This window comes from Miniopterus schreibersii (assembly GCF_964146895.1).
Source record: "Miniopterus schreibersii genome assembly, chromosome: 1".
In the NCBI taxonomy this organism is placed as follows: Eukaryota; Metazoa; Chordata; class Mammalia; order Chiroptera; family Miniopteridae; genus Miniopterus; species Miniopterus schreibersii.
The window spans coordinates 149,257,483-149,283,256 of NC_138101.1; the positions used below are offsets into that span (position 1 = coordinate 149,257,483).

A 25,774-nucleotide genomic window follows, 5' to 3' on the forward strand; every position below is an offset into this window, starting at 1 on the left:
GAGGTGCCTCCCTGCCCTTTTGCTCTGCCCACGCCTCCACATGTGATGGGAGAAAATAACTGGGAGATGTGGGAGGAGGCACTGGCATGTGATCAGAAGCTCGGGATGAACTCCTCAGCCTCTTCCCCAGGAAGTGGGGCGGGGGGAGGCCTGTTTTGCCCAGAAAACCTGAGTGTGGCTGGCTCAGTCCACTCTGCGATATTAGAGGATGTCCAAACACAGCCAGAAGCAGAGGTCAAGAGCATTTGATTGCACCATGGGAGCACATGCCGCCTACGAGGGGCCCTGAACCCATACGGGACTAATTCAGCATCTTGGCATTAAATTAGTCCAATTTTTCAGCCTCTGCACTATTGACATTTTGGGTGGAATAATTCTTTGTTGTGGGGAGGGCGGGGGCCACTGTTCTGTGCGTTGTACCATGCTTAGCAGATTCTCTGGTCTTGACCCAATAGATGCTAGTAGCACCCTCTCCAGCTGGGGAGGAGAGGGTACTATCTGGAAATATATTTCCAGCACCCTGGAAATATCATCAAAAATATTTCCAGACTTGCTAAATGTTCCCCAGGGGAGGAAATCACCATGGCTGAGAACCTCTGAGTTAGAGCAGTCCAAGCGTCCCTGTGTACACATCCTTCTGGGCCTTCATAGTTTAAGCAACATATTCTGATGCATGATACATGAAAACTAATTCCCCAGCATACTCATAGTTTTTGCATAGAGAAAGTACTCTATCGCCAAGTAAATCTGGGGAACAACGTGCTCCCTGGTCCAATACATTAGGAAAATGCCGCCTGACATACAATCAATCTTTCCCCTCATGGAGAATCAGAAGTCATTAGGACATTGGAGGCTCTAAAACTTCTGATGGTAAGGAAACCTGTTTGATACTGATCCAGACTTTGCTTTTTAATGGCCACCAATGGTGTTGAAGATTCCTGTCTTAAAATCTAGGCACCCAAAACCAACTGAGCCAATCAATCTCTCTCAGGCCTAAGTCCAAAAATCCCAAGAAAAAGGCCCATTGGCCCAGACTGAATTAACTGTTTCAGGATTCCAGACCCATCGATGGTTTCAGGATCAGTTAACTGTTTCTGTTGCAATTAAGAAATTATACCCCTGGTGGGGATGGGGTTGGGGCGAGCGTGGACCCATCCCACAAGGAAGGAACATAATAAGCTGACAAAACAATAGATGCCTGGCCAAAGTTCTTTAACAGCGATTGTCTTTAAAAGTTCTTTAATTCTTTTCTTTGTGCTTTTCCTAAATGCCTGGGCAGCCTCATCATCTTGATTCTTGCTCAGATTTCATGAAAACTGGTGGCACCATGGCCCAAATTACTGCAGAAGTTACAAGAGGATGGAAAATTTTTCTTAAATTCCTGAATTAACACCTTGCTGACAGGCTATTTCGAGCCAGAACTTGCCTGTGCGGCCAGCTACTTTTCTGTTGTGACTAGTCAGCAAGGTGTTTAAAAAAAGAGTTTGTTCAACATTTCCAGGACTGCTGTAACCGACCAGTGTGAGTTGGCTGTGGACATAGGTCCAGGCTATGGACACAGGCCCAGAGCCTTTGCCTGATTATATTCCAGGTAGCTATCCCTTTAGAGGCTTGCGATCATGAATCGCCAGGTGAGGAGGAGTCTTGGAAGAGTTAAAGCAGCCCCGAGCAGATCCGGGCACCATGGTCATGCTTACCAATTTCTATTCTGGGCAAGGGATGCCGTCACTTTAAATGCTGTGCCCTGGTTGCTAAGGAAACCAGATAAGTGGGTTGCCAACACAATCTTCAGTCTTTCTATGAAGATTAAAGCACCTTGCTCCAGCTAGTGAGCGGATGGGAAAGTCCTAGGTGCGAGCCACATTTCTCATTCCCGGGGGAGGGTTGGCCAGGTAAAGGGTGAAGTGGCACGATTTCGGGTTCTTGGGGAAAAGATCAAATTTGTAGCTACTGGCCATTTATCGAATCACAAGTATTTGCTAAATCCATCAAGACGGGGGTTGAAGACTGACTTCTAGCTTTGTTTCTACCACGGACTTTCTTTGTCAAGGTATTGGAGTTAGACCTAGTGCAAACTTTGGGGAGTCAGCTTTGGAACAGAGCAGTGCTTTCCAATCTTTTTCATGGCATGGCACACGTAAACAAATGACTAAAATTCTGCGGCACCCCAAAAAATATACTTTTAGCTGATTGGACAAGAAACAGGTATACTTTTAATTCATTCACACCGGACGGCTATTGCTGTGTTGGCTGTTGCCACTTTTTTATTTGACAATCTAAGGGAAAGGAGGTCAGTGCCCCTGACTACATAGGAAGTTAGGGGAGAGAACAGGTTTGGGGGTAACTGTAAATGGGGAAGGAAGAGCAGGACTTGGGGATCAAGTGATGAGGGTGTTATAATTTTGGATAGGGTAGTCCCTGACTCCCAGAGGCCTCACTATGAAGATGCAAGTGAGCAAAGACCCAAAGGAGGTGCAGGAGGGGGTGAATGAACTTTCCAGCAGAGGGAACAGACACGGCGAGGGCTTTGAGGCGGCAGCATACTCGGCATGCTCCAGACCTAGCAAGGAGGGCGGCAAGGGAGCAAGGGTGGGGGAGAGGTGTGGTGGAAGGTGAGGTCAGAGGAGTAACTGAGTGAGTGCACATGCACTGAACCACTGTGGATAAGAAAGGCGGCTTCTTCTCTGGGTGAGATGGGAACCATGGCAGCGTTCAGCACAGAGGAGTGGGATGATCTGCTTAGATTTTTAACAGGATCATTATGGCTGCAGTGTTGAGAACAAAGCGTAGGACAAGAGTGAGTGAAAGCATTATGACCAGGGGAGATGATTGCAACAATCCACGTGAGAGAGAGTGAAGAGAGGAAGGAGGGACAAGTCATTGGATTCTGAATATATTTTTCTGTGAAATTAACAGAATTTCCTGACAGATTGGATGTATGAGAAAGAGGTCAAAGATGATCTCAAGGCCGGTTGGTTCTGCACACCTGACACAGGCGTGATGGTGGTGGTGGCTGTTAGAGCTGCTGAAAGGCTTCCATATCCACAGCCCTGCCTGGAGGAAGTACCCTGATCCAGCTGGTGTCCCAGCTGTAGACATCCCCACTGTGGTCCTAGGGCCATTATATATGCCCCAACTACTCATGCTGACACAAAGCAAGCTCTTGGCACGTCACCACGAAGGTAGCAAGTTCTTCATGCATTTATGGTGAACCCTTCTCTTCACAAAGCCCTAAGAACATTTGTGTTCGAAGGAACTTTAAAGATCATCTACATAAACTCTGTTGGTTGTCAAAAGCAGACAAGCTCACCATAATTGAGAAAAAAGTGTTGATTAAAGGCCTAAGAACAGGCTAAAAACTCAAAGCCGTCAGAATAGAGGGCAGCTCCTTGCTCTGTTCTCATGGCTTCTCTACTGTCTCAGCACACTTATTCCACTCACTTTCTGTGGCCTCCAGTTCAAATTTTTGAGGGAACTAGAGTGACTGGCATAATAACCCTGGCCCATTCTGGGCACCAACCCACTTTGCGGGTGCTGGTGGTCTTGCCTGTGGTGGCCTTCGCAGAGTACCCAGCCCTGGTTCAACTCATAACCTTGACCAAAGAATGGCCTGTTTCCCCAAGGAGGATCCTAGTTTCAGGGTCCTGTAATGGACTCTACCAGTACATCCCTCGTTGACAAAGGAGAAACTGAGAATCAAGGGACTCGCCTGATGTTCCAGAGCGTGTAGTGAACGAGGAAACAGGAACCCAAGCCTCCCAAGTGCCTGCACTACCCAAGCACCAGCACTTGCTTCCGATGGTGCTCCTCCCATGTGACAGATGCATCATCCCTAGAAATAAAAGGAAGAACTGGGAGCAAACCATATGAGAATGAAGTGCTGTTGGACACCATCTCAATTTTAGAGGTTGGCAAACTTTCTGTAAAGGGCCTATCTTAGCAAATATTTCAGGCTTTGTGGGCCATATGGTCGCTGCCACAACTACTCAACTGTCACTGCAGCAGGAAAGCAGCCACAAACAATATGTAAATGAAGGGGAGTGACTGTGTTCCAGCAAAACTTTATTTACAAAAGGAGGCTGCTGGCCCATTTAGCACACAGGCTGTAGTTTGCTGTTCCCTTTCAAAGATTATGAAACAGTTTAAATGGTGTATCTTAAATATTAAAGAGCAAAACTTAAAGAAATAGTTGTACCTTTTTCTTGGCCATCACTGTGTTTGGATATTTGTAAAGCAGCAACCTAGGTTCTTTCTTACCTTCCTAACTAGAAACATTACAATACTTGTCAGAAACTCACCATTTACCTTACAACATTGGTTTTAGGAAAGGGAAAGCAAGGAAAACGAACAATGATGGGGAGACAGTCTCAACATTTCTCCCATGACTGAGAAACCAATAATTTTAAAACCTTTCTCATTCCTCCTTAACTGGAGCTAACAAAATTAACTGCTTACATTTTAATTCATTATCCCTCTCTCAAGCTGAAGCAAAGCAATGAAAGTACTCTAACTCTGGTAAAGAGAAAACTGAAAGCAAAAACCACCTGGGGAATCTGTGCACACCTCGGTAGGTAAGACTGCGAACACACTGCCTCAAGTCAGAGTCCCACCATAGGAAGGCTGGGGTTATAACCTATCCCTCCGGGTAGCTCAAGGCCATGGCCAAGCGTCATGTTTCTGAGATGAAGCACTCATTCCTTCCACAGAAAATGACACTACTCCAGGCCCCAAACCATAGCTCGCAGATTCACTGAAGACCGTTAGCTCAGCTGGGAGCTCCAACCCTCTGCTTCCACACGTACCCTTGGATACAGGTAGCCAGGACACAGCCATGCAGTTCCTCAACCCATTTCTGCAAGAGTGAATGTCTCTTTACTTGCCATAGGGTTGACAAATAATTAACTGTGTCAGAAAGATGGGAGGAGTGGAGAGAAATACAGGCATTGAGACTAGGTCCAGAATGGAAACATTTCTGTTTTCCAAATCCCACGCTGTGGGAGCGCCAGCAGAGCATGCTTTTGGCCCAGCAATCCACAGGCTGCCATTAAGACCTATTTTGTAATAAGCCAGGTGTCATATTTCATAATGTCAGAAGAATCCAAGAACACCAGAACCCAAGTCAAGCTAGAATATTAATTGCTAAAATAATTTAGAAATTTAAATTGAACTACTTAGTACCTGATCTAAATGTCTTTTGACAGTGTGCTCTTTCTAAAATGGAATGATACCTACGGGTATGGTTTCTGAGTGCTCAGCTTAGACTCAGAGCTAAGCACCTTCTATAGCAAAGCCTGTAGTTCAGGATTATTTCTCTTTCCACTCTCCCCATTAAAAAAAAATTAATATTACATGGTAGCCTATGACAGTTTTCAGGTGCCATGCACACCCTCTTCTGGTCAGTTAGAAGAAAAACTGATCACTGTCAGGAAAGGAATTTTATCAGAAGTGGTACAAACCTTAGTCAAAAAAGCAGGGGGGAGGGTGGAAATATTCTGATACAACTGAGAGGCACCTGCGTTTCTTTTCACAATCACCAAAAATTAGTTTCTTCTCATTATGAAAACTAGTGATCCTACTATTTTCTAACAGATGAGTCTATTTTTTCAGATTCCCTACATTTCACTGTGACATACTGACAAGGTCTGGGGTGACTTTAGAGAGAGTGATTAGGTGAGGCTCGGTAAGTGAGGCAATCAGTTCAGTCCTGGCACATTTCACGTCCAGAAGATACTTTAGGAAGTGGAGGAAAGCACTGGTTTGCATACTCTGAGCGTGTTGTGACACAACCAAGGACAGTGAGTAAAAGCATGGACTTTGCCATGGGACTGAGTTTGAATTCCAGTTCTGCCATTTACCAGCTGTGGGATTTTGGGTAAGTTACTTAACATATCCGTGACTGTTTCATCTAAAAAGTGAGAAACAGTATTTCCTCAAAGGGCTGTTGTGAGGATTAATGAGTTAAAATTGGGAAAAGGCTTAGAACAATGCTTGGCACAGAGCAGCACAAAAAGGAAGCTACAGGAGCCTTCTCCTAACACTAGGATGGTCTCTGGCTAGATGCCGAGGCCTCTGCCACAGACCACACCAACTATCCCAAATGGAGATTTTTATGAATAACGCCTTCCTGCAGATTTTACCACCTTTTTTTGAAAATCCATGAGAACATTAAGCAGTACAAGTTGGACTGTATTTCTTTATCCGGAGTGTTGGTCAAGTAATGAATTCCTTAAGTACCTTTTCTGAAATGATAAGACAGCATTTCAATAATAATTTTATTAGTTACAGAAGAATCTTCACTAGTATTTACATAGTGCAAAAAAAGCTGTTAATACCCCTAAAATGTTATATAACAATTATCCTTCATACAGCAAAAGAACTAACAAGAGGGATATCCCTTTATGTTATGATTCATACTAATTTTGCTAGTTTTAATTAGAGCATTACAATTAAGACATTAAATTATAAATTCATGTGGTATATTTCGAAATTAAATTACAAAACAATACAAATACTTTTAAGGTGTGATGTGCCAATCAAGTTTAAAATTTATGATTAATTAGGATTCCGATTTCAGATGAGGCAAACAGTTTGGTTGATTCTGTGATGTGTAAAGGTTGGAAAGGGGAGGGAGAAGATGCCTGTAAATAAATTACTTCACAGAAAAAATTTTAAATCAAAAAGATAGTTTTTAAATGGATAACTTAATGTTCTAACCTGTTGGCACCACACACAGAAAATACTTAAATGACAGGTTTTTTAAGCACACAGCAGCCTTACAAACAGTAACACTTATCTATACATATATTAAAGTAACGATGTGTTGAGATTTAAGTTTTATGTTAGAGAAGAAAAATGAATGTAGAGTTCACTACTCATTTGCACATTACAATTACCAGCCCCACCTCCCCCAGCTTATTATGAAATCAGACAAGTACATTACTTAGATATTAATTTCTCAATATTTAAACTATGTAAATTCCTTTTGACTAATTCTTTTCCAAATACTGAAAGCATATAAAATACCATCTCTGCAAAAAATGACCTCCAGTCAAAGCCTTTAAAAACTTTTCAATGTATAACAGATTATTTTTCCCATATTTAGTCAAAAGAAATATATTACATCATTTACAAATATACTTAAACCAAAAATTAAGCTAATATGAATGTTTGTCTTTTGAGAAGTAATCTTCACAGTAAACAAACCTACTGAAACGGAAATCTAATTTTGGGGAGTGCAATTCATGTTGTAATTCAGATACTTATATATTGAAATAGAAATCTAATATTAATTATTGCCAGTAAAACCACCTCTACACAGTAAGGAAAAAATTGCTATGTTTTTTATTTCTTGTGATGATTAACCCTTACTCTTACCATTAGATCTCTCTAGGTCTCCAAAGAGGCACTCACCCCAGGTCTCCCCATGAAAACCCCACTTCCTTAATTTTCACACCTTCTCTTGTATATAATGTACACACATTCCAGAACTTACTAAAGGAAACAAATTATAAAGACATTATTAATACTTATTTAACATACTTTCAACATAGTAACATTTCCTTTAATAAATTTCGGGTTGTCCTCTAGAGGTGACCTGTCTCATATAAAAAAGGCTGTGGTCCCTTGGGTTTGCTGGCAGCAGATACTGCACGTGCAAGAGCATTTATCGAACAAGTAATCAAACACTTCTAAAGTCTATAGCAAAGTGGAAAGTTATGGGTGTTCCAAAGATTTCCTCAACTTCTCTTTTGATACAAATGTCAAAAATCTAAAATGACAATTCTCATTCAGCAGATATATAAAATATAAGAAACCTTTGAAAAGCCCTTACCTTGATCAAGAGTTACTGAATCACTGACACCGAATGAAATTTACACCATTAAAAAGTATGAAAAGCTTTTAAGTTCACTTTTAAGGTTGTCAGTAGTTCAAAAACTCTATCATTTCTTTAAACCAACTAATACTTCCCAATGTGTAGAGACAGTAAGATCTGCCGCATATAAATCCACGATTTTATTTCAGAGGCTTCATTCCTTACATGCCGTGTTCCTGTACGTTCTGGGTACTTTGTGCTTACGGTGTCTATTCTGGAGAAGTTTAGACAGGACAGTACAATAACGGCCCCTAGCAGCACACTAATGAAGCTGATAAACTGACACTTTCTACACAGCGATGCTCTTAAACTTTCACAATCTGTAAATACTAAATCAGCAAGAATCTGACCCTTCCAGTAATTTAAATGCCAGCATTATGAAACATCAAAACTAGCACAGTAGTCCCAATGAGTTAAATAAAGAATCTGCCCAATTCTCACCTCCTGCCTCTGCGAGGCAGAGCCTACCCTATAAAACCAAGGCAGGGAAAGTACCCCTCCCTCCTCAGTCCTGTGCCTGCTTTGGGAGCTCGTAAGCATAAAGATGGAGTGTCTGTGCATGTGCTGGTCAGTTGAGGGTGGGGTTGGAGGAAAGACAGAAAAACTGGTAATTTACAATTCTCCCACTATTACATAGACTTGTCAAGGTCACTCACTACCAGGTGGTGACCGACTAGCAAATAAAACGTTTAGCGCAGTATTTCTCCCAAGCAGGTATACACACTCCTAGAGAAGGGCAAGGATAAATAATAGTGATCAAGTATTAATACCTCTGTGTAGCTGCATATTCTAAATCACCTGATAGTTTCAGCACAATCAGAACTTGCTCTTTTCTTCAAAACTTCCTCTTCCAAGCCTTAAGCAGGATACACGTTAAAAGTTACATAAAGTTCCTTTCCCTGACCTCCTATCAGTAACTATGGTTAGTGTTACGTGGCAAGTGCTTGAGGCTAGGGGCAAAATACATGTATTTTTTAAAGGTGAAATGGTTTTCCACTCAGGACAAATTTGGAACTCCCATCAAATCCCTGTCTCAAATAGAGTCCTGAACCAGAAGCATGCAAGAGAACACACCAGTATAAGACTTTGTTTCTGGATTGTGTGCAAGTAAGAGCTGCAGTCATACAATCTGTTATTCAATATCAAAATCTGCCTAACTTTATGTAAATATGAGTATGTACAAAAGCATTCCTGAGGTAAGCAAATATGAGACAGAACCTGGAAGGTCCTTACGTGGGTGACTTTTCACTATCAAATACAACATCTATCACTTTCCACAGACAAGGCCAGCTCTAACTGTGGTGGCCCCTTTGCTAACCTAAGTCCTGGAGGCTGTTTTAGCCCATCCCAACTTTGATCAATTACAACAACAATGATTTCTGAAACAAGCATTTGTTGACCAAAAAAAGTTGCATCAATTCTTAACACAAAACACTTTGTGAACTTACTTATGCTCAGCTTTTTTTTAGTTTTCTAACTCTACAGCCAGTTCTTTTTTTAAAGCAGCCTGAATGTTTTGGTCAGACGGGTTAGAGCAAAAGAAGCATAGCATTGAAGCAAACATTGACAACCGCTCCTATCCTTAAAACCTTGATTTTTAACTTTCAAAATGACTCTCAATAAGTATTTTAAATTTATTTTCTTTAAAACCTGGTCTTGTTCTTTTTTTAAAATCATTATTTTCCATAACAAAATAAGCTGAAACAATTCTGAATTTTCCACACAGTTCTTAGAAAGACATAGATGCTAATTAAAAGCTAATAAGCTATTGATCTTAACAAAACAAGTAAAAGACAGCTACAAAAATATTTCTGTTGGGAATTAAATACATATATTAAATATTGGACAGTGCAAAATGTTGAGATGAAGCATAAATATAATGGCTGTAACCCTTACACAGTGGGAGATAGAAAGCTGGCATTTCCTGAGTTAAAGACTTGGGGGCAAGTAATTAGAATCGGAGTGCTCGTTGTTCACAGAGCTGCAGCTGCTGGGCCTCTGCTGCTCTGGACTTGCTTGGTGGTCAGCAGTCCAGGCCTCACTGTCCATCCCTGGCTCCAGCACCTCAGGCACCTCTGCTTCCTCTTCGCCACTGTGCTCTGCATTGTCTTCCTCAGAACCATTCAGCGTTTTCCCAAGCTGAAGAGTTTCCATCGTTCTCTGGGTCTCAGAGACCCAAGACTCAATTCTACTATTGAGCTGTACTTCTACAGATATGGGTTCGTGGGCATAATCCTCCTCCTCCTCCTCTTCCTCCTCTTCCTCCTCTTCAAGCATGCCAGGCACAAGAGTGCTGGTGGTGCTAGTGATGGACGAATTCAAAATATCTCGGCAACTGCCATCCAGAGAGCCGGTCTCTGTGCTCTGCTGTGAGGCCCATTCCAGGTCATCTGGCTTCACTTCCTCTTTATCACTCACGGCCAATTTCCCAGGATTTGTAGCTGAGGTAGCACTGCCTGCAGCCACTAACGATGGCTGCTTCCCAACAGGGGCTGTGTCAAATGGAAGTTTACTGGATTTTTCAGATGTGCTATGTTTATAGGAAACCTCTCTCTCATTTTCTGATGTTTCCAGTCCATCTGAAGTTTCCACCATGTTTCTCCAATTTGTTTCTGCAAATATCAAACAGATTTTTAAAAAACTAGAACACTGTTTCAGAGTTATGCAACCCATAAAAGAGGGAAGAACTACAGAAACTTACTGGTTTACCAACTGATTGGAAAAACTAAAAACTTAGATTGTTCTAGTACTAGTTTAAATGTTATAAAGAAAAAACAATTCTTAAAAATGTACATTTAAGATATAAAAACAAAGAGGCAAAAAAATATATATATTAATGCTTGAGAATGCAAAAGTTCTTATGCCAACAGGAGCTCACTAATGCTCATATATGACATTCATATATTCATGAAAATCAATAAATTGCCTAACTTTTTTTGGCTCTAAGGTGTACTGGGCTCAAGGATCCACAAGTCACAGGTGGCAGAGCCAAGATGTTCAGCATACGTACTTCTGATCTGACAGGTTTGTATCATGCCCTCTGGGCAAGTTATCTAAGAGCTATCTTTTGGCCTATAATGGGACTGGGGTTTTCATTTATTAGCAAAGAAGCCATCCATGCATTTCTTACATTTCTGTAAATCTGTCTGATAATATACATGGCTTGGCTTACCAAGTGACTTTAAGAACCAAAAAAAGTATTATTATGTATAATACAGTGGTGATAAATCTAAATTATTTTTAATGACAGTAACTCAGTTTAGAGCTAAAAATGTACTACTAATAGAAGACAAAAGAACAGCTCTCCTGCATCTTTATTTTCTTGTTTCCCGTTTTATATTTTTTCATTTTATTTTTTTATTATTAAAGTATAATTCACATGTAACATTATATTAGTTTCAGGTATAGAACATTACGATTTGATATTTGCATAGACTGCAAAATGATCACCACAATAAGTCTAGTTAACACCCATCACCAATATATACTTACAAAATTGGTTTTGTGATGAGGGCTTTTAAAATCTACTCTTAGCAACTTTCAAATATGAAATACAGTATTATTAACTATAGTCACCATGCTGTACATTACATCCCCATGACTTATTATTTATTTTATAAATGTAAGTCTGTGCTTTTGAACCCCCTTTATACATTTTGCCCAACCCCCAACCCCCTTCTCTGGCAACCTCCAATTTGTTCTCTGTATCTATGAGCTTGGTGTTTGTATTTTTTTTTAATTCCACATATAAGTGAGATCACACAATATTTGCCTTTCTGTCTCACTTATTTCACTTGGCATTATGCCCTCAAGGTCCATCCATGTTGTTGTAAATAGCAAGGCTTCATTTTGTTTTTAATGGCTGAATATTGTATAAATATATCACATCTCCTTTATCCATTCATCCAACGATGGACACTTAGACTGTTTCCTTATCTTGGCAATGCAAGTAACAATGCAATGAACATGGGGGTACATATATCTTTTCAAGTTAATGTTTTCATTTTCTTTGGATAAATACCCAGAAGTAGAATTGCTGGATCATGTGAGTTCTACTTTTAATATTTTGAGGAAGCTCCATACAGTTTTCCAAAGTGGCTTTACCAATTTACATTCCCACAAAGAGTACACAAGGATCCCTTTGCTTCACATCCTCACCAACATTTATTTTTTTTGTCTTTCTGATACTAGCCATTCTCACAGGTGTGAAGTGATATCTCACTGCAGTTCTGATTTGCATTTCCTTGATGATTAGTGACGATGAGCATCTTTCATGTACCTGTTAACTATCTGTATGTCTTTTTTGGAAAAATGTCTATTCATATCCTCTACCATGTCACTTCTAGCTCAAAAGCTACTAAACTTGGTCACTACTGCGTCAGCTTAAGCCTTCTTTACCTTGCTGTGCATCTATAATATCTTCCTAATTGACTTTGTGAACTGATTGCATCACTGTCTAATGGGCTTTCTATTACCCAGAAATAGAAAGCTCCTTAGCTTGCCATAGCCGAGCCCTTCATATGTGACTCTCAGCTACCTTTCTGGTCCCATTCATTCTCACTCCCAGCCTTGCATTCCACCCTCAGGATCACAATGATTTCTCACTGCTCCCAGAAGTCACACTCCTTCTATTAGAATTCCTTGCTTTGCATAAACTGTTCTTTCTGTATGAGACGTGTTTCTTCCTTTACCGTTCAGACTCCTCCTCAATAAAATGTCAGTTCCTTTGAGGCCTTTCCTGACTTTCCTGAGTCACTCACTAACCTGAACTCCGACAGCACATTTTGCATCTGCAGTTCAAAGCACTTGTTTTGTGTTTGCTGATCACCCTTCCTCCCTCTTCGTCCCCACTCCTGCTCATCTGTGTGTCCCTATGGTTGGCATATAGTAAGTGCTGGGCGGGAAAAACCCTGTTAATTAAAAACTTTCACACATGCATCATGTGTGGGGAAAAAAAACTTTAAAAAGGATTAAGATTTTTTTAAAACTTCAGTTGCACATTTACATTTCCAACTATTTTTTTTCCTTCAAAAGTACTGCAAGAATTGACTTGGGGTCTTGGAAAACCCCACCAGTCCCTGACAATGAGTGAAAGAACAGGAAAAAGGAGAGGATGGAAGACGGAGCACGGCTGAACTCTCTCAGGACTTAGTCTTGGGCATTCACCTACTAGGTAGGTGAGCTCAGAGCCACCTTGGAAAGGAAAGGGAGACACAGCCTTGGAAGCAGAGACATGGAACTCTGCAATTAGCCACCAAGTCTTGTCACGATGATCAAAGAACCACTGAGATCACATATCCACAGGGGAGGGCCAGGCTCCCACCCTAAAGTAACAGGTGAAGCTTGATTAGCAATTGATGAGCAGGCAAACACACTGTGGGGAAAGTGAAAACACTCAGGATTTCTCGCCACCTTCTCTCAGCAGAAGGCCCCAGTTATGTAAACATGATATAGCATAGTCATAACAGATGCCGTGTTAATTGACTAACGTCTGACCCATCCTTGGCTGAGAGCCACTATTGTTCTGGCCCCTATAAAACTGGCCCAGGACTTTCAGAGGTGCGGTTTTGTCCCCTGGGGTGCGGTTTGTCCCCCATGTATCCCCAGCCAGCTGCCACGGGGAGAGTGCAGGTTTATCTCGTGTACATTCGGCACACTGTAACGGAATAAAGTCATGTCTCATCCTCCTTTGGCTCCCCAATTTTCCTTCGGACTGTCTGGGTCTAGTGTGAACCTCCCTGGCCTCGATCGTTTGCACTACGCACATGAACATGAGAGGGAGAAACACAGCAGGTATAAAAGTGCCACCTTTCTCTAGGAGATAGGGGAGATCTGGCTGGAGGATAGAAGTGGGGGAGCAAAGGAGTGCTGAATGCAGGCAGTCTAAGGCCAGAATAGGACAGCTAGACATCCCCTTCTGAAGAGGGGACTAGGAAGCAAGCTAAAGGCAGGATCAAAGATCTTAACAAAACTGGAAACAGTACTGACCCAAACCTACCTTGCTTTTGAATTGTTTATTTTAGCAGAACTTTTCACCAAAGCTCTTCTTTGCTTATTAATCCCTTCTATGCCTTTCTGTTCTGTTTACTGGTTCTTTGTGACATTATCCTTTTTAAAACTTTCAAGGCACCAGTGTGTTTGTCAGAGGATAAGTGTATATATTTCTCCCTTCAGTCAGCACACACAAGGAAGCTGTCCCTCTTAGATAGCTATATATAGGAAAGGAACAAGCAGAAGAGTTCAAGAGCCTCCAGAGGAAGAGGTGGTAGCAGAGGATGAGCAGGAAACTCAGGATGAATGGACTAGACACTGAGGTGGCCCTCCCTCATAAATGCTTACTGAATACCTGCTGTTTGGTTCCACTGAAAATTCTTTCAACAGGCAGGAAATATATATCACAGAGGCTAACAGTGCAGCTTCCAGAGCTGGACTTACTAGCTGTGACAAGTTATTTACCTCTCTTCATCTCAGCTTCATCTTTACATAAAATTCAGTACAGCTCTGGCTGGTGTGGCTCAGCTGGTTGGAGACTGACCCATACACCAAAAGGTGGCAGTTTCGATTTCCGGTCAGGGCACATACCTGGGTTATGGGTTCGATCCCCAGATGGGGCACGTGCAGGAAGTAGCCCATTGATGTGTGCCCCCCTCCAAAAATAAAAATGCAGTAAAATATTTATCTCATAGGGTTGCTCAGAGGATTAAATGCCTTAGCAAATGGGAAGTGCTGACAAAATGCCTAGCATATAGTGAGAAGTGAGCAATTATTATTATGTATCAAGTGCCTATTATGTGCCAAGTCTTGTTCTCCAAGAACTTACAGCTTAGTTGGGATTTATGTTTGAAACTACTTGTTTCATGTAAGTAAGATAGAATTGAGACTCAGCTCAGGTGGAAGGAAAACATAAGCAAAGAAAATAAAGGGTGCACAAAGGACAATAAGACTAGATTATCACAGAAGCCTTTCTCTTCTACCCAATGATTAGCATCCCTTTCCCAGATTTATTTTTACTTTAAACCATGGAAATCAAAAGAAAACATTTTAGAAATCTGGCACCAAGATGACAAGGAAGATGCTATTTGTTGTCTACCCAACAGCCATTACCCATTTTCTTACTGGCTAACAGAACTCCCAAACCTGGGATGGACTTGAACTCAGTCCCAGGAGATGAATTAAAATAGTTCTTATACCACCATGGTTATCCCATTCCCCTTTGCAAAACATTTTCTTGCTCAAGTCTCCCTTGCATGCAGCTAAAAGTAATCACATGAATGATCAGCTCAAGCCAAATAAAACAAAAGGAGAAGTCTTCTGAAAATTTTGCTTCGCTGATAAAAGGAACGCACTGCCTGACCTCCTGCTTTTGACAACAGCTGTGATGCCCAGAGCCACAGCAGCTATTTTTAAACATGAGATGATAAAAGCATAAGCAGCAGCCACAGACTGAGAATGAAAGAACAGAAAGTAGGGAAGAGCTAGTGCAATAATTAAATATCCTAATTTCTTAGGCCACATTAGTGTGTTTTATGTTTGTTACTAAATGCATACAGACAGAATACTTTATGCTTTGCTCTCAATGTTATTATGGTTACTTTCACTCAGTTTTGTTGGTGTCCTGATAAATCAGCTCATCAGGCTAGAATCATTAAGGTTCTAAATCCCTTCTTGGGATTCAACCATTAGTTCACAGAATTTTCACTTGGAATGGAATTTTATAGGTGTCCTAGGCAAAATCCTCCTCATTTTAGTAAAGAGAAATCTCTGAGGCCCAGAAATTAATCAATTATGCTTAAATTTCCCAGGCAGGGGGTGAAAAAGCCAAGGCTTCAATCATCAAACACTTTAAATCTGGTGTTTTTGAAAACATCTCATAAATTTCTGAGAGGTTCTTTTCATAACTTCTTTCTATGCACCCAAATGAAGATCACTGTCGTTTGCCCAGACCCAAAGCTTTATGAATTTATCTTGCAGTTTGCCTTTGAGGTCTGATGTATCACTGTACAGAGGGACCTCATTTAAAAAGCTAGCACTTTACCTTCTTTATTTTTAACTAGTATCACTCCAGCCAAAGAAACGTGTCTGCCCCTAAGCCAGGACCACCTATCCTTGACCAACTGTTTCCTAAAGGCCCACAATATCTTGATATAGTCTCTGGTCTGCAGAGTTGTCACAAGTATTCCAAACATTTAACTACAATGACAGACAGGCCAGGAAAGAGAGCGTGAGAAGAAAGGAAGAAAATGAGGACTCAGTTTTCTACATGTTAAGTTTTAGATTGGCAGCAAGCTATTTGGTAAATTCTCAGATAACAGATTAAAAAGAGAAAAGAAGAAATGACAAAAAGCCAAGTTGAAGGAGGTGGCTATACTATTTTAAAAAAAAGAAAAAATAAGGGAAAAAATTCAGAAACTAGATTGAAAAAGAATTTAAGAATTCGAGGTATGATAGTATTACAGTTCAAAGGCTTTCAAGGAAACTGTTAAGATGTAGAGTGCAGTAAATATGTAACTTTAAACATCACACATTTTTCTTAGTTTCTATATCTTTTTGACTACAATAAGATTTAACTCAAAAACCAATGTCAGAACTATGTCTAGGTTTTATAAGCTTAGATTGAATAGTAGTCAGGTCTTTTGTACACTTAGTAAATACAAAATTTTAGCAACTGAGTATAAAGTATTAGAATAAAACATCCCAGAATTTACTAAGTTACAGATCACAAGTAAGGTGCATTCTGCATTTTAAATTCTTTTGGGATTTTTCTTTTTTAAGATTATGGAAATGTGACTAAATTTCCGGTCTAACAGAAAGCCTCAGCCCCAAATAGTCTCCTAATTTTTAATGGCTGTGTTTACTGCAATTTTTTAAACCAACATTTTAAGCAAAATATGAATAATCAAATCACTAAGATAAAAACAAAAGGTTGCATGAAAAGTCATTTTCAAATGATCTTAAAAAATAATTTCAAAATTTAAGTCATCTTTAATGGTACGTAACAACTTACCATATTCCTTTTCATTTACTTCAGAAATGGGCTCAGAAATGACACTGCAGAAAGAAATGGCGCTGGCTGCTGAGGGGTTCCGCGAATGCCCCATGTGGTGCGGCACCTTCTTCACGTTTTTCAAGGCTTCCTCTGCCTGCTCTTGTTCCATTGCCGCAACCATATCTTTATAGGCTTTCCTGGCCTCCTCAGTGAGTTCCACTAACTTATTAAACAGGCTCTAAAAAGAAAGAGATTTTGATTAGTCCATTTTTTGCTATACTTCCTATTCCTATTATTAGCAATAAATCTCCACTGTTTCAGAATCAGATACACTTTCAATCAGCACAAAATCCAAATGGTATGCCAACCACAGAACCTTATAAAATACTCTATAACTTGCATATATTATTTACTTAATTCTCACAAGACTGAGGAAATTTCCTGATTCAACACTAGTCATTACTAAGTGTGATATATTAAAAGTTCTTGTAGAATTTATCAATTCAACAACTGCACACTTAAGCATTTGGCACTACAGTGGGTACAAAGACCACTGGAACACCACTCTGCTCTCAAGAAAACTCCCACGTGGCCAGAAGGAGAAAACAAGAGACAGGTATAATTCAAGGCAAAATATTGTAACTGCCTTAAGATGTACGAAATGTTTTGGCCTTTAGAGAAAATATCATATCTAACTGCTGGGAACCAGTGAAGAATTCATGAAGTAGTATGACATCTGATATAGGCTTTGAAAAATAGGTAAAATTTTGAGAGGACACAGTGCATTCTTACTCAAGCAGGTAAAATCATGAATAAAGATATAGGCTTTAAAAAGTACAGGGCATGGCCCTGGCTGGTGTGGCTCAGTTGGTTGGAGCGTTGTTCCATACCAAAAGGTGGTGGGCTTGATTCCTGGTCAGGGCACATACCCAGATTGTGGGTTTGATCATATCGATGTTTCTCTCTCTCTCCTCCCTTCCTCTAAGATCAAAATACACACACACACACACATATATACTTAAAAAAAAGAAAAAAGTACAAGGCATGTTTGGGGGGCATTGAAGAATCTTATGAGTTGGAACATAAGGGAACAAGTGTATGGAGGGTGATGTTCTAGGATGCACAAAAAGATGGCAGTCTCCACAGAAATGAAAAGCTCCCGGTAATGTTTCCTTGTTGGAAAACCTTAAAGAAGACCAAAAAGAAGTCAGTGCCTGTATGGCTAGTGGGGGTTTGGAAAATGATGAAAATATGACATGTATGTGATAGGAAACCCAAAGATACTGGGACAAACGCAAACTATAAAAGTAAAACAAAGAGCTGAAAGTAGAATGTGGAGCTAAATAACCAGAAGTTCTTCCATCAGAGAAACAGAAAAAAACATGAAAGGAATTAATAAAGTGAAACATAGGTGACGGGGCATACTCATGTTAATAAAATGACAAAATTCATGTTAAGGGGGAAGAAATACATAAACTACAGCAAAGCAGTGTGATATCTGTAACTGAGAAAAGCAAGGGCTACTGTGGGAGCGCACATATTAATTATATACTCAGAGAGAGTAGGTTGGTAGGTAGAAAATTTCACAGGTGATGGTAAAGAAGCTAAATAAAGAGAGAAAGGAGTATGTAAACATGGTGACTGGATAGGAAAGGACAGACACTTAAAATACAAAAATAGGCAGAGGAAAAATGTCACAAAATACTTTAGAATCAACTTCATAAAAAAGTCTTAAAACATTGTATGTTAATAAGCATTACTCTAAATAAAGCTGATACCTTTATGTTATTAGCTCCTATGGGTAAAACTTTGTATTAGCTGACTGCAAGAGAAAATGAAGGTATCAGAGTTACAGAGTTATTCCTACAACTGGTTTAGAAATTTTCTAAAGTAATATCCTCTCCAATTAAAGGATTCTTTTCTCTCAACTCCTCATAGCACAAAATATACCCAACATATAGATTGAAATTATTTTACACTGCATAATATCAGATAATCTTTACCTAGCAGTTAAATAAATGATCAAGTATTACATAGCTGAACCCAGAAGAAAAAAACACTGTGGCAGAAATAGGAGCTAAACATCTTTTCAAAATGCTGTAGGATTAACTTATGTAAGGGCTTCAACACTAAAAAAGGAAATGTAATACTCAAGAATGTTCCACTCATTCTTGGAAAGTTATCATCTCACTTCTTCAAATGCTTAAACATAACACTGGCATGTGTCAACAGAAAATGTACTATGTGGGGGCAGGGCGGGGGGGAGTGAAGGAGGGTGTGTCTTCCAAAGTCTTACCTCAGCACCAAAGTAGTTGAAGATTCCCACTACACTAACAGGAACCAGCTTGTTCACACAGCGTCCTAGAGCTTTTCTTCCAAGGGCAAACACAAAAGGAATTTCTTGTTCCCGTGCCATGGCTATAACATTATAGAGAGCTTCATCCAGGCCACCTGAAAAAGTCAACACATGTAGAGGTTTTAATTTAATTATTTCCGAAATAGAGCTATTTTAACACTGAACAGCTAAAGCATACACAGTAGCAGAGGATTCTATGAAGGCCTGTGGCACTCACACTGTTTCACACATTTTTCTATCTGAATCTGTACTATATATGGACCTATGTACATATTTTCTCTCTCTCCAATTAAATTCCAAATTCCTAGTATTTTTGGCTCATCCATAGGGATTAGCAGAGCAGTCCAATTTCAATTTAATAAACATTTGTTTAGAAGAAATTAAAACTGTTAACAGTGGCTGATTCCTTTATCCCAGCTCAAGTGGCAACCCATCACACGTAACAATATTGCATGTTACTGTTTTTACTGGTATTTCTCCCCTATGCAGAACATACCTGGTACTGCTACTTGATGCATCTGTCTACTTCAACCACCCAAAGTGGCTACTTAATGAAAAAGTACAAATAAGGATACACAACATAGTGAAGACTACTTGTGTGCTGGCTCACCCAAGAACCTCTGTATTAATTGCTGGTTTCTAAGGGACAAATCTCCACCATAAGCAAGAGAAAGAGGCCATCAAAGGAAAGTAATGTGAAAGTGTAAAAAAGATGAAGGTATTGCAGAGGTAAAGAAATGCACTCTTGCTAGTCCTCACTTATTACAAGAGGGCACAACTGGTTGTCCCAACTTAAAGCCTTCACTAGTGGTCCATAGATGGAAATTTTCTTTATAATCCAATCTTTATTTTATTACTTAATTTTGGGTACTGAAACATATTTTCTTTTCTCATGTTCAACATTATGTTTTATACCTAAACTCTGCTAAGTCATATGACTTCCACTTTAAAATTCACTGTATATCCTACAATTATACTAAATAAGTATCAAAACACTTCAAAAGTAAAATGTTCAGACCTTTTGACTGGATTTTTTCACAGTTTGGAGAAATTATAACACACTTGATCTTGTTTAACTTCATGTGTTTGGTAACCTCCCTTAGACCCATAACGAGCCGTCTCCTCGCTTTTGCTCTTACAGGATCCTTTTGATAGATGCGTTCCTGGAAACTGACAAGCTCTTGAAGAAGAAGAGTCACACATTCATCAATCTCTTTACAAAGAACCTGATTACAATACCTGTAAAGGAAACCAAATATAAACAAGTTTGTTCTAATTTATTTTTCTGTAAATATAAAATTACTTCAGGAAAAAAATAGATCAAGAGGTTTTCATAAAAAACTTAAATCTTTAAAATCTCTTATCCCTTCAGTCAATTAGAAAAACAAAAGAGTTTTTCTGAATTACAACAGTCTGGCTTTTACACAAAGGATAGATCAACCTCACGGAAGTACTATCCAAACTCCCAATTACTACATTTCTAAGGATATAAATCAAATGTTACCTTGTTAATTAGATAAAAAATAGATATAACGTTTTTGGTAAGGAGATATAAGGTTATTTCATTCCAATGAGTATTAAAGATGCTTCTAGTAGGAAAGAAATATAACATTGTAGCTCCTTACTGAATGCCCTAATACCAACAATTCCTCCTCCACTCCTGGAGAAGTCAGAATCTCTAGGATTTGCTTTCCTCAACCATAAAAATACAGAGTTAAGTAAGATGACCTCAATGGTCCCTCTAATGCCGAAAACCTACAGCTATGGAAGATGAACTCAGTAATTAAATTCAAGCCAAAATATATCAGGCAAAGCAACTGAATGAGGCTCTTTGTGATATATATGGTAACAATGCAAAAAAGTAGAATGAAAATAAGTGTGAGGCCACTACAGCACTTAATTCCAGAAATAAGGAAGTCATCTAAGTTTGTTTATTCTTAACATACTCTTCTTTCCTAGTTTTAATCCCTACCCTACCCTCTATCACGAGCAAGTACTTAACAAGGAAAACTGGTGTAATTTCTAACCTAGGAAAAACCAGGCAAGTCAATTTCTACTTCTAAATTACACTGTAGAGTGGAAAAATGTAGGCCTGCCCTTTTTTAGTAAAAAAAAAATTTTAATTTTGCTTTGAAAAATTTATGCTTATACGAAAAATGTTTAAATAAGTACAAGTATGACACTACTTCAGAAGGGAAGATAAAACTGGACAGACTGAGGAAAGATTTATATTAAAGTATGCAAAATTAAAGAAGAGAGCGTCAAAAATGCAATTTTCTTCATTGTTTTTCTTTAAGCTATTTATTTCATACATATATATAGCATTTTATTTTCTGAGAGTTTCCTTTATTTCACATCTGTTATTTGACATTTAATTAATTCTCCAAATCTAGACAAGAAGTATTTGCTCAAAAGAAAAGTTTAAAGAAAAGGAACACAACAAACCAATGTGGTTTGGATTCACATAGATTTTTACTTTCACCTTGGGATTTGTTCATGTTAATTTTAAAGGTAAAATTAAAATTAATTCATCTGCACAAATGTTAAAATTCTAAAATCCTTCACAGCAATAAATGTTAGTTCAAGGTTATTCACAAATGGGCAATTTAAAACTTAGAAATATTTGCTCAAAAACAAACAGCTTTATGTAATAGGTTCACTTCATGTAATAGGGTCTTAGAATCTTGGTATTAATTGGTTAGAAAGGTTTGTGGTTTTTTTTTGAAGGGCCAGAATATAAATAAAAAACTGAAAGCACTCGGAGAGGGAAAACCTCATAGTACACAGCATTTTATATATAAGATGTAAGAGGCCAATTCCAAGGTAAAAACACTATCTGATGTAAAAAGAATATATTTATAGTCAACTCACTTTCACATGAACACTGATAGCTGACGCAAAAGCTTTAAATATAATCAAACCAGCTGACAGACAAAATCTGAAAGAACTTAAAGATCTTTAGTGTTGTATCTGCTCAACCAACCAAGTAATAATGGCAAAACCACATTCAGAACTACAATCAAGGTACTTAAGCTATTCAACTTCAGTAATGAGACTAAACTTACTCTCTAAATCTTTTGCTGTGGATTTTGGTTATTGTTGAAGATGCCATTGGACTGCCTATCCCAGAACTAGCCGGAGAGCCTTGGGACACAGGTGTCATACAGTACGGAGAGTTCTGACTTGCTGGAGAGAGTGAAGCATCACTGGGCATGCTCAATCCAGTATCTGCAGAGATGTGGGGTGAGAGTAAAGAATTTAGAAACTTCAAATGCTGAAAAGCTCTATATTAAAATCAATATAATCAATACAACTTAGAGTGGCAGCTGTCTTTTGCATCACTTCCAAATTCTCCAGAAGCTAACAAGTTGGACAATACTCATATCACAAATAAACATTTCTCATATACTACAGAAGGGAAGTCTTCCTATTCTCTCTCAAAATATATGCCAATAAATAACAAATAAATAAATATCAAGCATGGCCTACAGGTCTCCAGAGAGGAGATGAGAGAAGGCCAAATGATCTAAAACATGTTTTCCTAGAGGATTTAAACTGAAAAACAAAGGTATTAACTTCTGTACCAGAAGATCATATTACCATCTCCTTCATTTCTATTTTTTCCCCGTTTCTTAGAAATCATTTAAAAAACTATATAAAAATTCCCATTGCTTCTGGCAATGATGATTCTACCTAACTCATTCTCTCCACACCACTCCTGATTCTCCAGGTACCACCCCAGTTTCTCTTTCATTTGGTCTTCTGTGCTCAGGCAAATTTTTATTTATTTTAATTTTTTAAATATATTTTTAAATTGATTTCTAGAGAGAGAGGAAAGGAGAGAAAGAAATATCCATGAGAGAGAGAAGTATCGATCAGCTGCCTCCTGCACGTCCCCCACCGGGTAATCAAGCCCACAACCTGGGCATGTGTCCTGACCGGGAATCAAACCAGCAACTTTTGGTGCACGGGCTGATGCTCAGCCAACCAAGCCACACCCAGCAGGGCACGCAGCTGCATTTTTAGATGCCATCTAACTCAAATACCCCCTTCAGTTAGTGCTTCTTTCCTAAACACCTAAATCGAGGAAATGAGTATTTGTATATTCAGTCCATTAATTAGCAGTTATACATATAGCTTATCTCCACACACAATTAGCTTTTTGTAGCAAGACTAGCCCATTATATATCTTAATTACGTTTCCTGACTTTCCAATCCCCATCCGAGTTACTAAAGTACACACGATAGTTATTCAAGAAGCACCTTCTGAATGAATAGATGGAATAAATACACCTAAATACAAAGACAATGATACTTGAGAGTAAAAGGGAATCCTAACCAAATATGTCCTAGCTGAACAATCCTTAGAAGTAAATTCATTTTGCTAAACACAGTGGGATACTGATACTTAATCTATAAATAAATCAGATTTAAATGTGTTGAAAAATGTTGAGGAATAAAAATATACCAGCAGAAAACGGGATCTCTCCAGGTCTTTCTTAAAATCTTTCTTCTACGGTAGTATAATTTTAGAAGGAATCTATAGATTTCCAACTGAAGTCCCAACTGGAATCGTACATGCTGGCTACTGTATGGATTGAATCTTACTGACCAGCTGGACTGTGCACTACAACAGGCTTTACAACTCTCTACTCATTGTGGCATGTACATTAACTCATGAGAATCAAGAAAATAATTCACTTAAAATAGTCCTGTGAAGAACGAGAGCCAAAAGTATTCCAAATATAGAAGAAATCAAAATGTAAAGAACTGTGACAGTGAATGCATTGGTGAGATCGTAATCATGAAGGTTTACAACAAATTCAGGAGTTAAGTCTCAAAAATGCCCAAGACCTACCACATAACACTGCTCCCCTCCTTTATTATATCTCCCTATAGAAGCATCTTCAAAGAAACCACTCTCAAAAATAAAGAAATTTAAATAAAATATAAAGCATATCCTCCAATTAGGAGAATAGTATGGTATTTAGTGGTGGCTTGCCTATCAATTAAAAAATACTCTAAACCATTCCATGAGAAGACAGGGAAAGGGGTGATCTTACCTTCCTGGGAAACAATCTCCTGTGGCAAATCATCAATAAAATCTAAGTGCATTTCTATTGGTTCCTCAGATCCCAAAAGATTGTGGTCCACAGTTAAACGGCCCTTCTTTTCCTCTCTTTCTTTCAAAATAACCTAAAAGTCATTACCAGTCTTTAATTACTGATCACTCTTTAAGTATGTACTGAATAATTAGAATGTTCACTATTACACAGGTACAGCAGTTCACTTAAAAATGGACATGAGAATTTTGGGTTGGCTATGTGTTTAGTTGGCTATGTAGAAACTGATTGGCAAAAAGGTAAGTATAATTTTAGGCACTGTAGCTGAAGGAGTTACTAGATCCAAAATAAAGGGAGGCAATTATGCTCTATAATACTACAGCTATCTAATCACATCTACTTCAGTCTTTAAATACTGGATGGTGACACCTAAATAGTTTCCCAGAAAATAGATAAAATACAAAGTTTGGAAACTAGGGTATAGAGTTACATTCGATTTACATTTTGCAGTTTTCAATTATTTGGACATGGATTATCTCCTCCTAATAACAACACTGAGTTAAATGGAGCAGTGCTGTTATTTAACACTTACAGATAAAGAAGGGTAAGGTTTGCCTAAAACTACATAATAAGCACTTAAATTAGTATCAGAATCCAGAACTTTTGATTCCCAGGGTCCAATGCTTTTGGATGCTAAATGTTTAACTTTTAAAAAATCTTATAGAAAGAATTCATTCTCCAGGGACCTGTTCAACACAGTCACAATGCTGATGATATATCCCCAACTTCAAATTAACTAGTCATCACCTTTACGATGACGCCTATGAACATTTCACAATAATCTGTTGGCTAAAATGCCACACTACTTTTGCAAAACAGATTTAAATTCTTATTATCCTGTAAAATAAACATCCCAGACTTTGGTTTACCTTTTTAAGTGCTGTGGGCCGTTTTAGTTTTACAATTTCCTTCTCTTTTCCTTTTTTTGCTTTAGAGGAAGTAATGTCCAAAGAATTAAAGGATGTCAAACAGGGCTGACTTTTGGTTAAAGGTTTTCTGTTAGTAGAGTCTTTAGTGTGAAAAGAAGCTGCAGTGACCACTAAAAACAAACAAGAACATTAGTTTTACTACTACAGCCAACTCTACATACTTTGAAATTTTCTAATGATAAATCTACAAAAACAAGAGCATCCTCTTCTTGTAGAAAAACAGACATCAAATTGTCAGAGCAGCACATAGCTGTGCAGCAACCCTCAGATACAGCTTTTATCCATTTTATTAGCCTCCACAAGATAAAGACAAAGCCAATGCAATGAACTAATTTAGCAATCCAAAGTAGGGATATCTAAGTTATTAGTTATACTCTACTGCAGCAATACTCAAGCATGTCAATTCTTGCAACTGGTCTCTAATCAGAATCATTCTACCTCTGACATTTCAGAACTCTGCACCTCCTCTTATTCTCACTGAATCTGCCTTAAGAAAGAATCACCCTT

General features: G+C 38.8%; 1 protein-coding gene across 2 annotated transcripts in view; it reads right to left on the reverse strand.

Moving 5' to 3' along the window:
• Window positions 1-6,261: 6,261 nt before the first annotated feature.
• The window catches only part of SECISBP2L (SECIS binding protein 2 like), a 49,951-nt gene continuing 30,438 nt past the window's right edge, over window positions 6,262-25,774 (reverse strand). Inside the window, exons 12-18 of one of the 2 annotated variants that reach the window (XM_081135472.1) lie at window positions 25,208-25,377; window positions 24,279-24,411; window positions 22,281-22,443; window positions 20,234-20,454; window positions 19,156-19,310; window positions 16,878-17,097; window positions 6,262-10,485 (exon numbers count right to left, since the gene is read on the reverse strand). In XM_081135472.1, the coding sequence (XP_080991598.1) occupies window positions 9,803-10,485; window positions 16,878-17,097; window positions 19,156-19,310; window positions 20,234-20,454; window positions 22,281-22,443; window positions 24,279-24,411; window positions 25,208-25,377 (1,745 nt within the window). In that variant the 3' untranslated portion in view covers window positions 6,262-9,802. The remainder of the gene's footprint in view (window positions 10,486-16,877; window positions 17,098-19,155; window positions 19,311-20,233; window positions 20,455-22,280; window positions 22,444-24,278; window positions 24,412-25,207; window positions 25,378-25,774) is intronic. The other variant, XM_081135473.1, reaches the window with a different exon arrangement.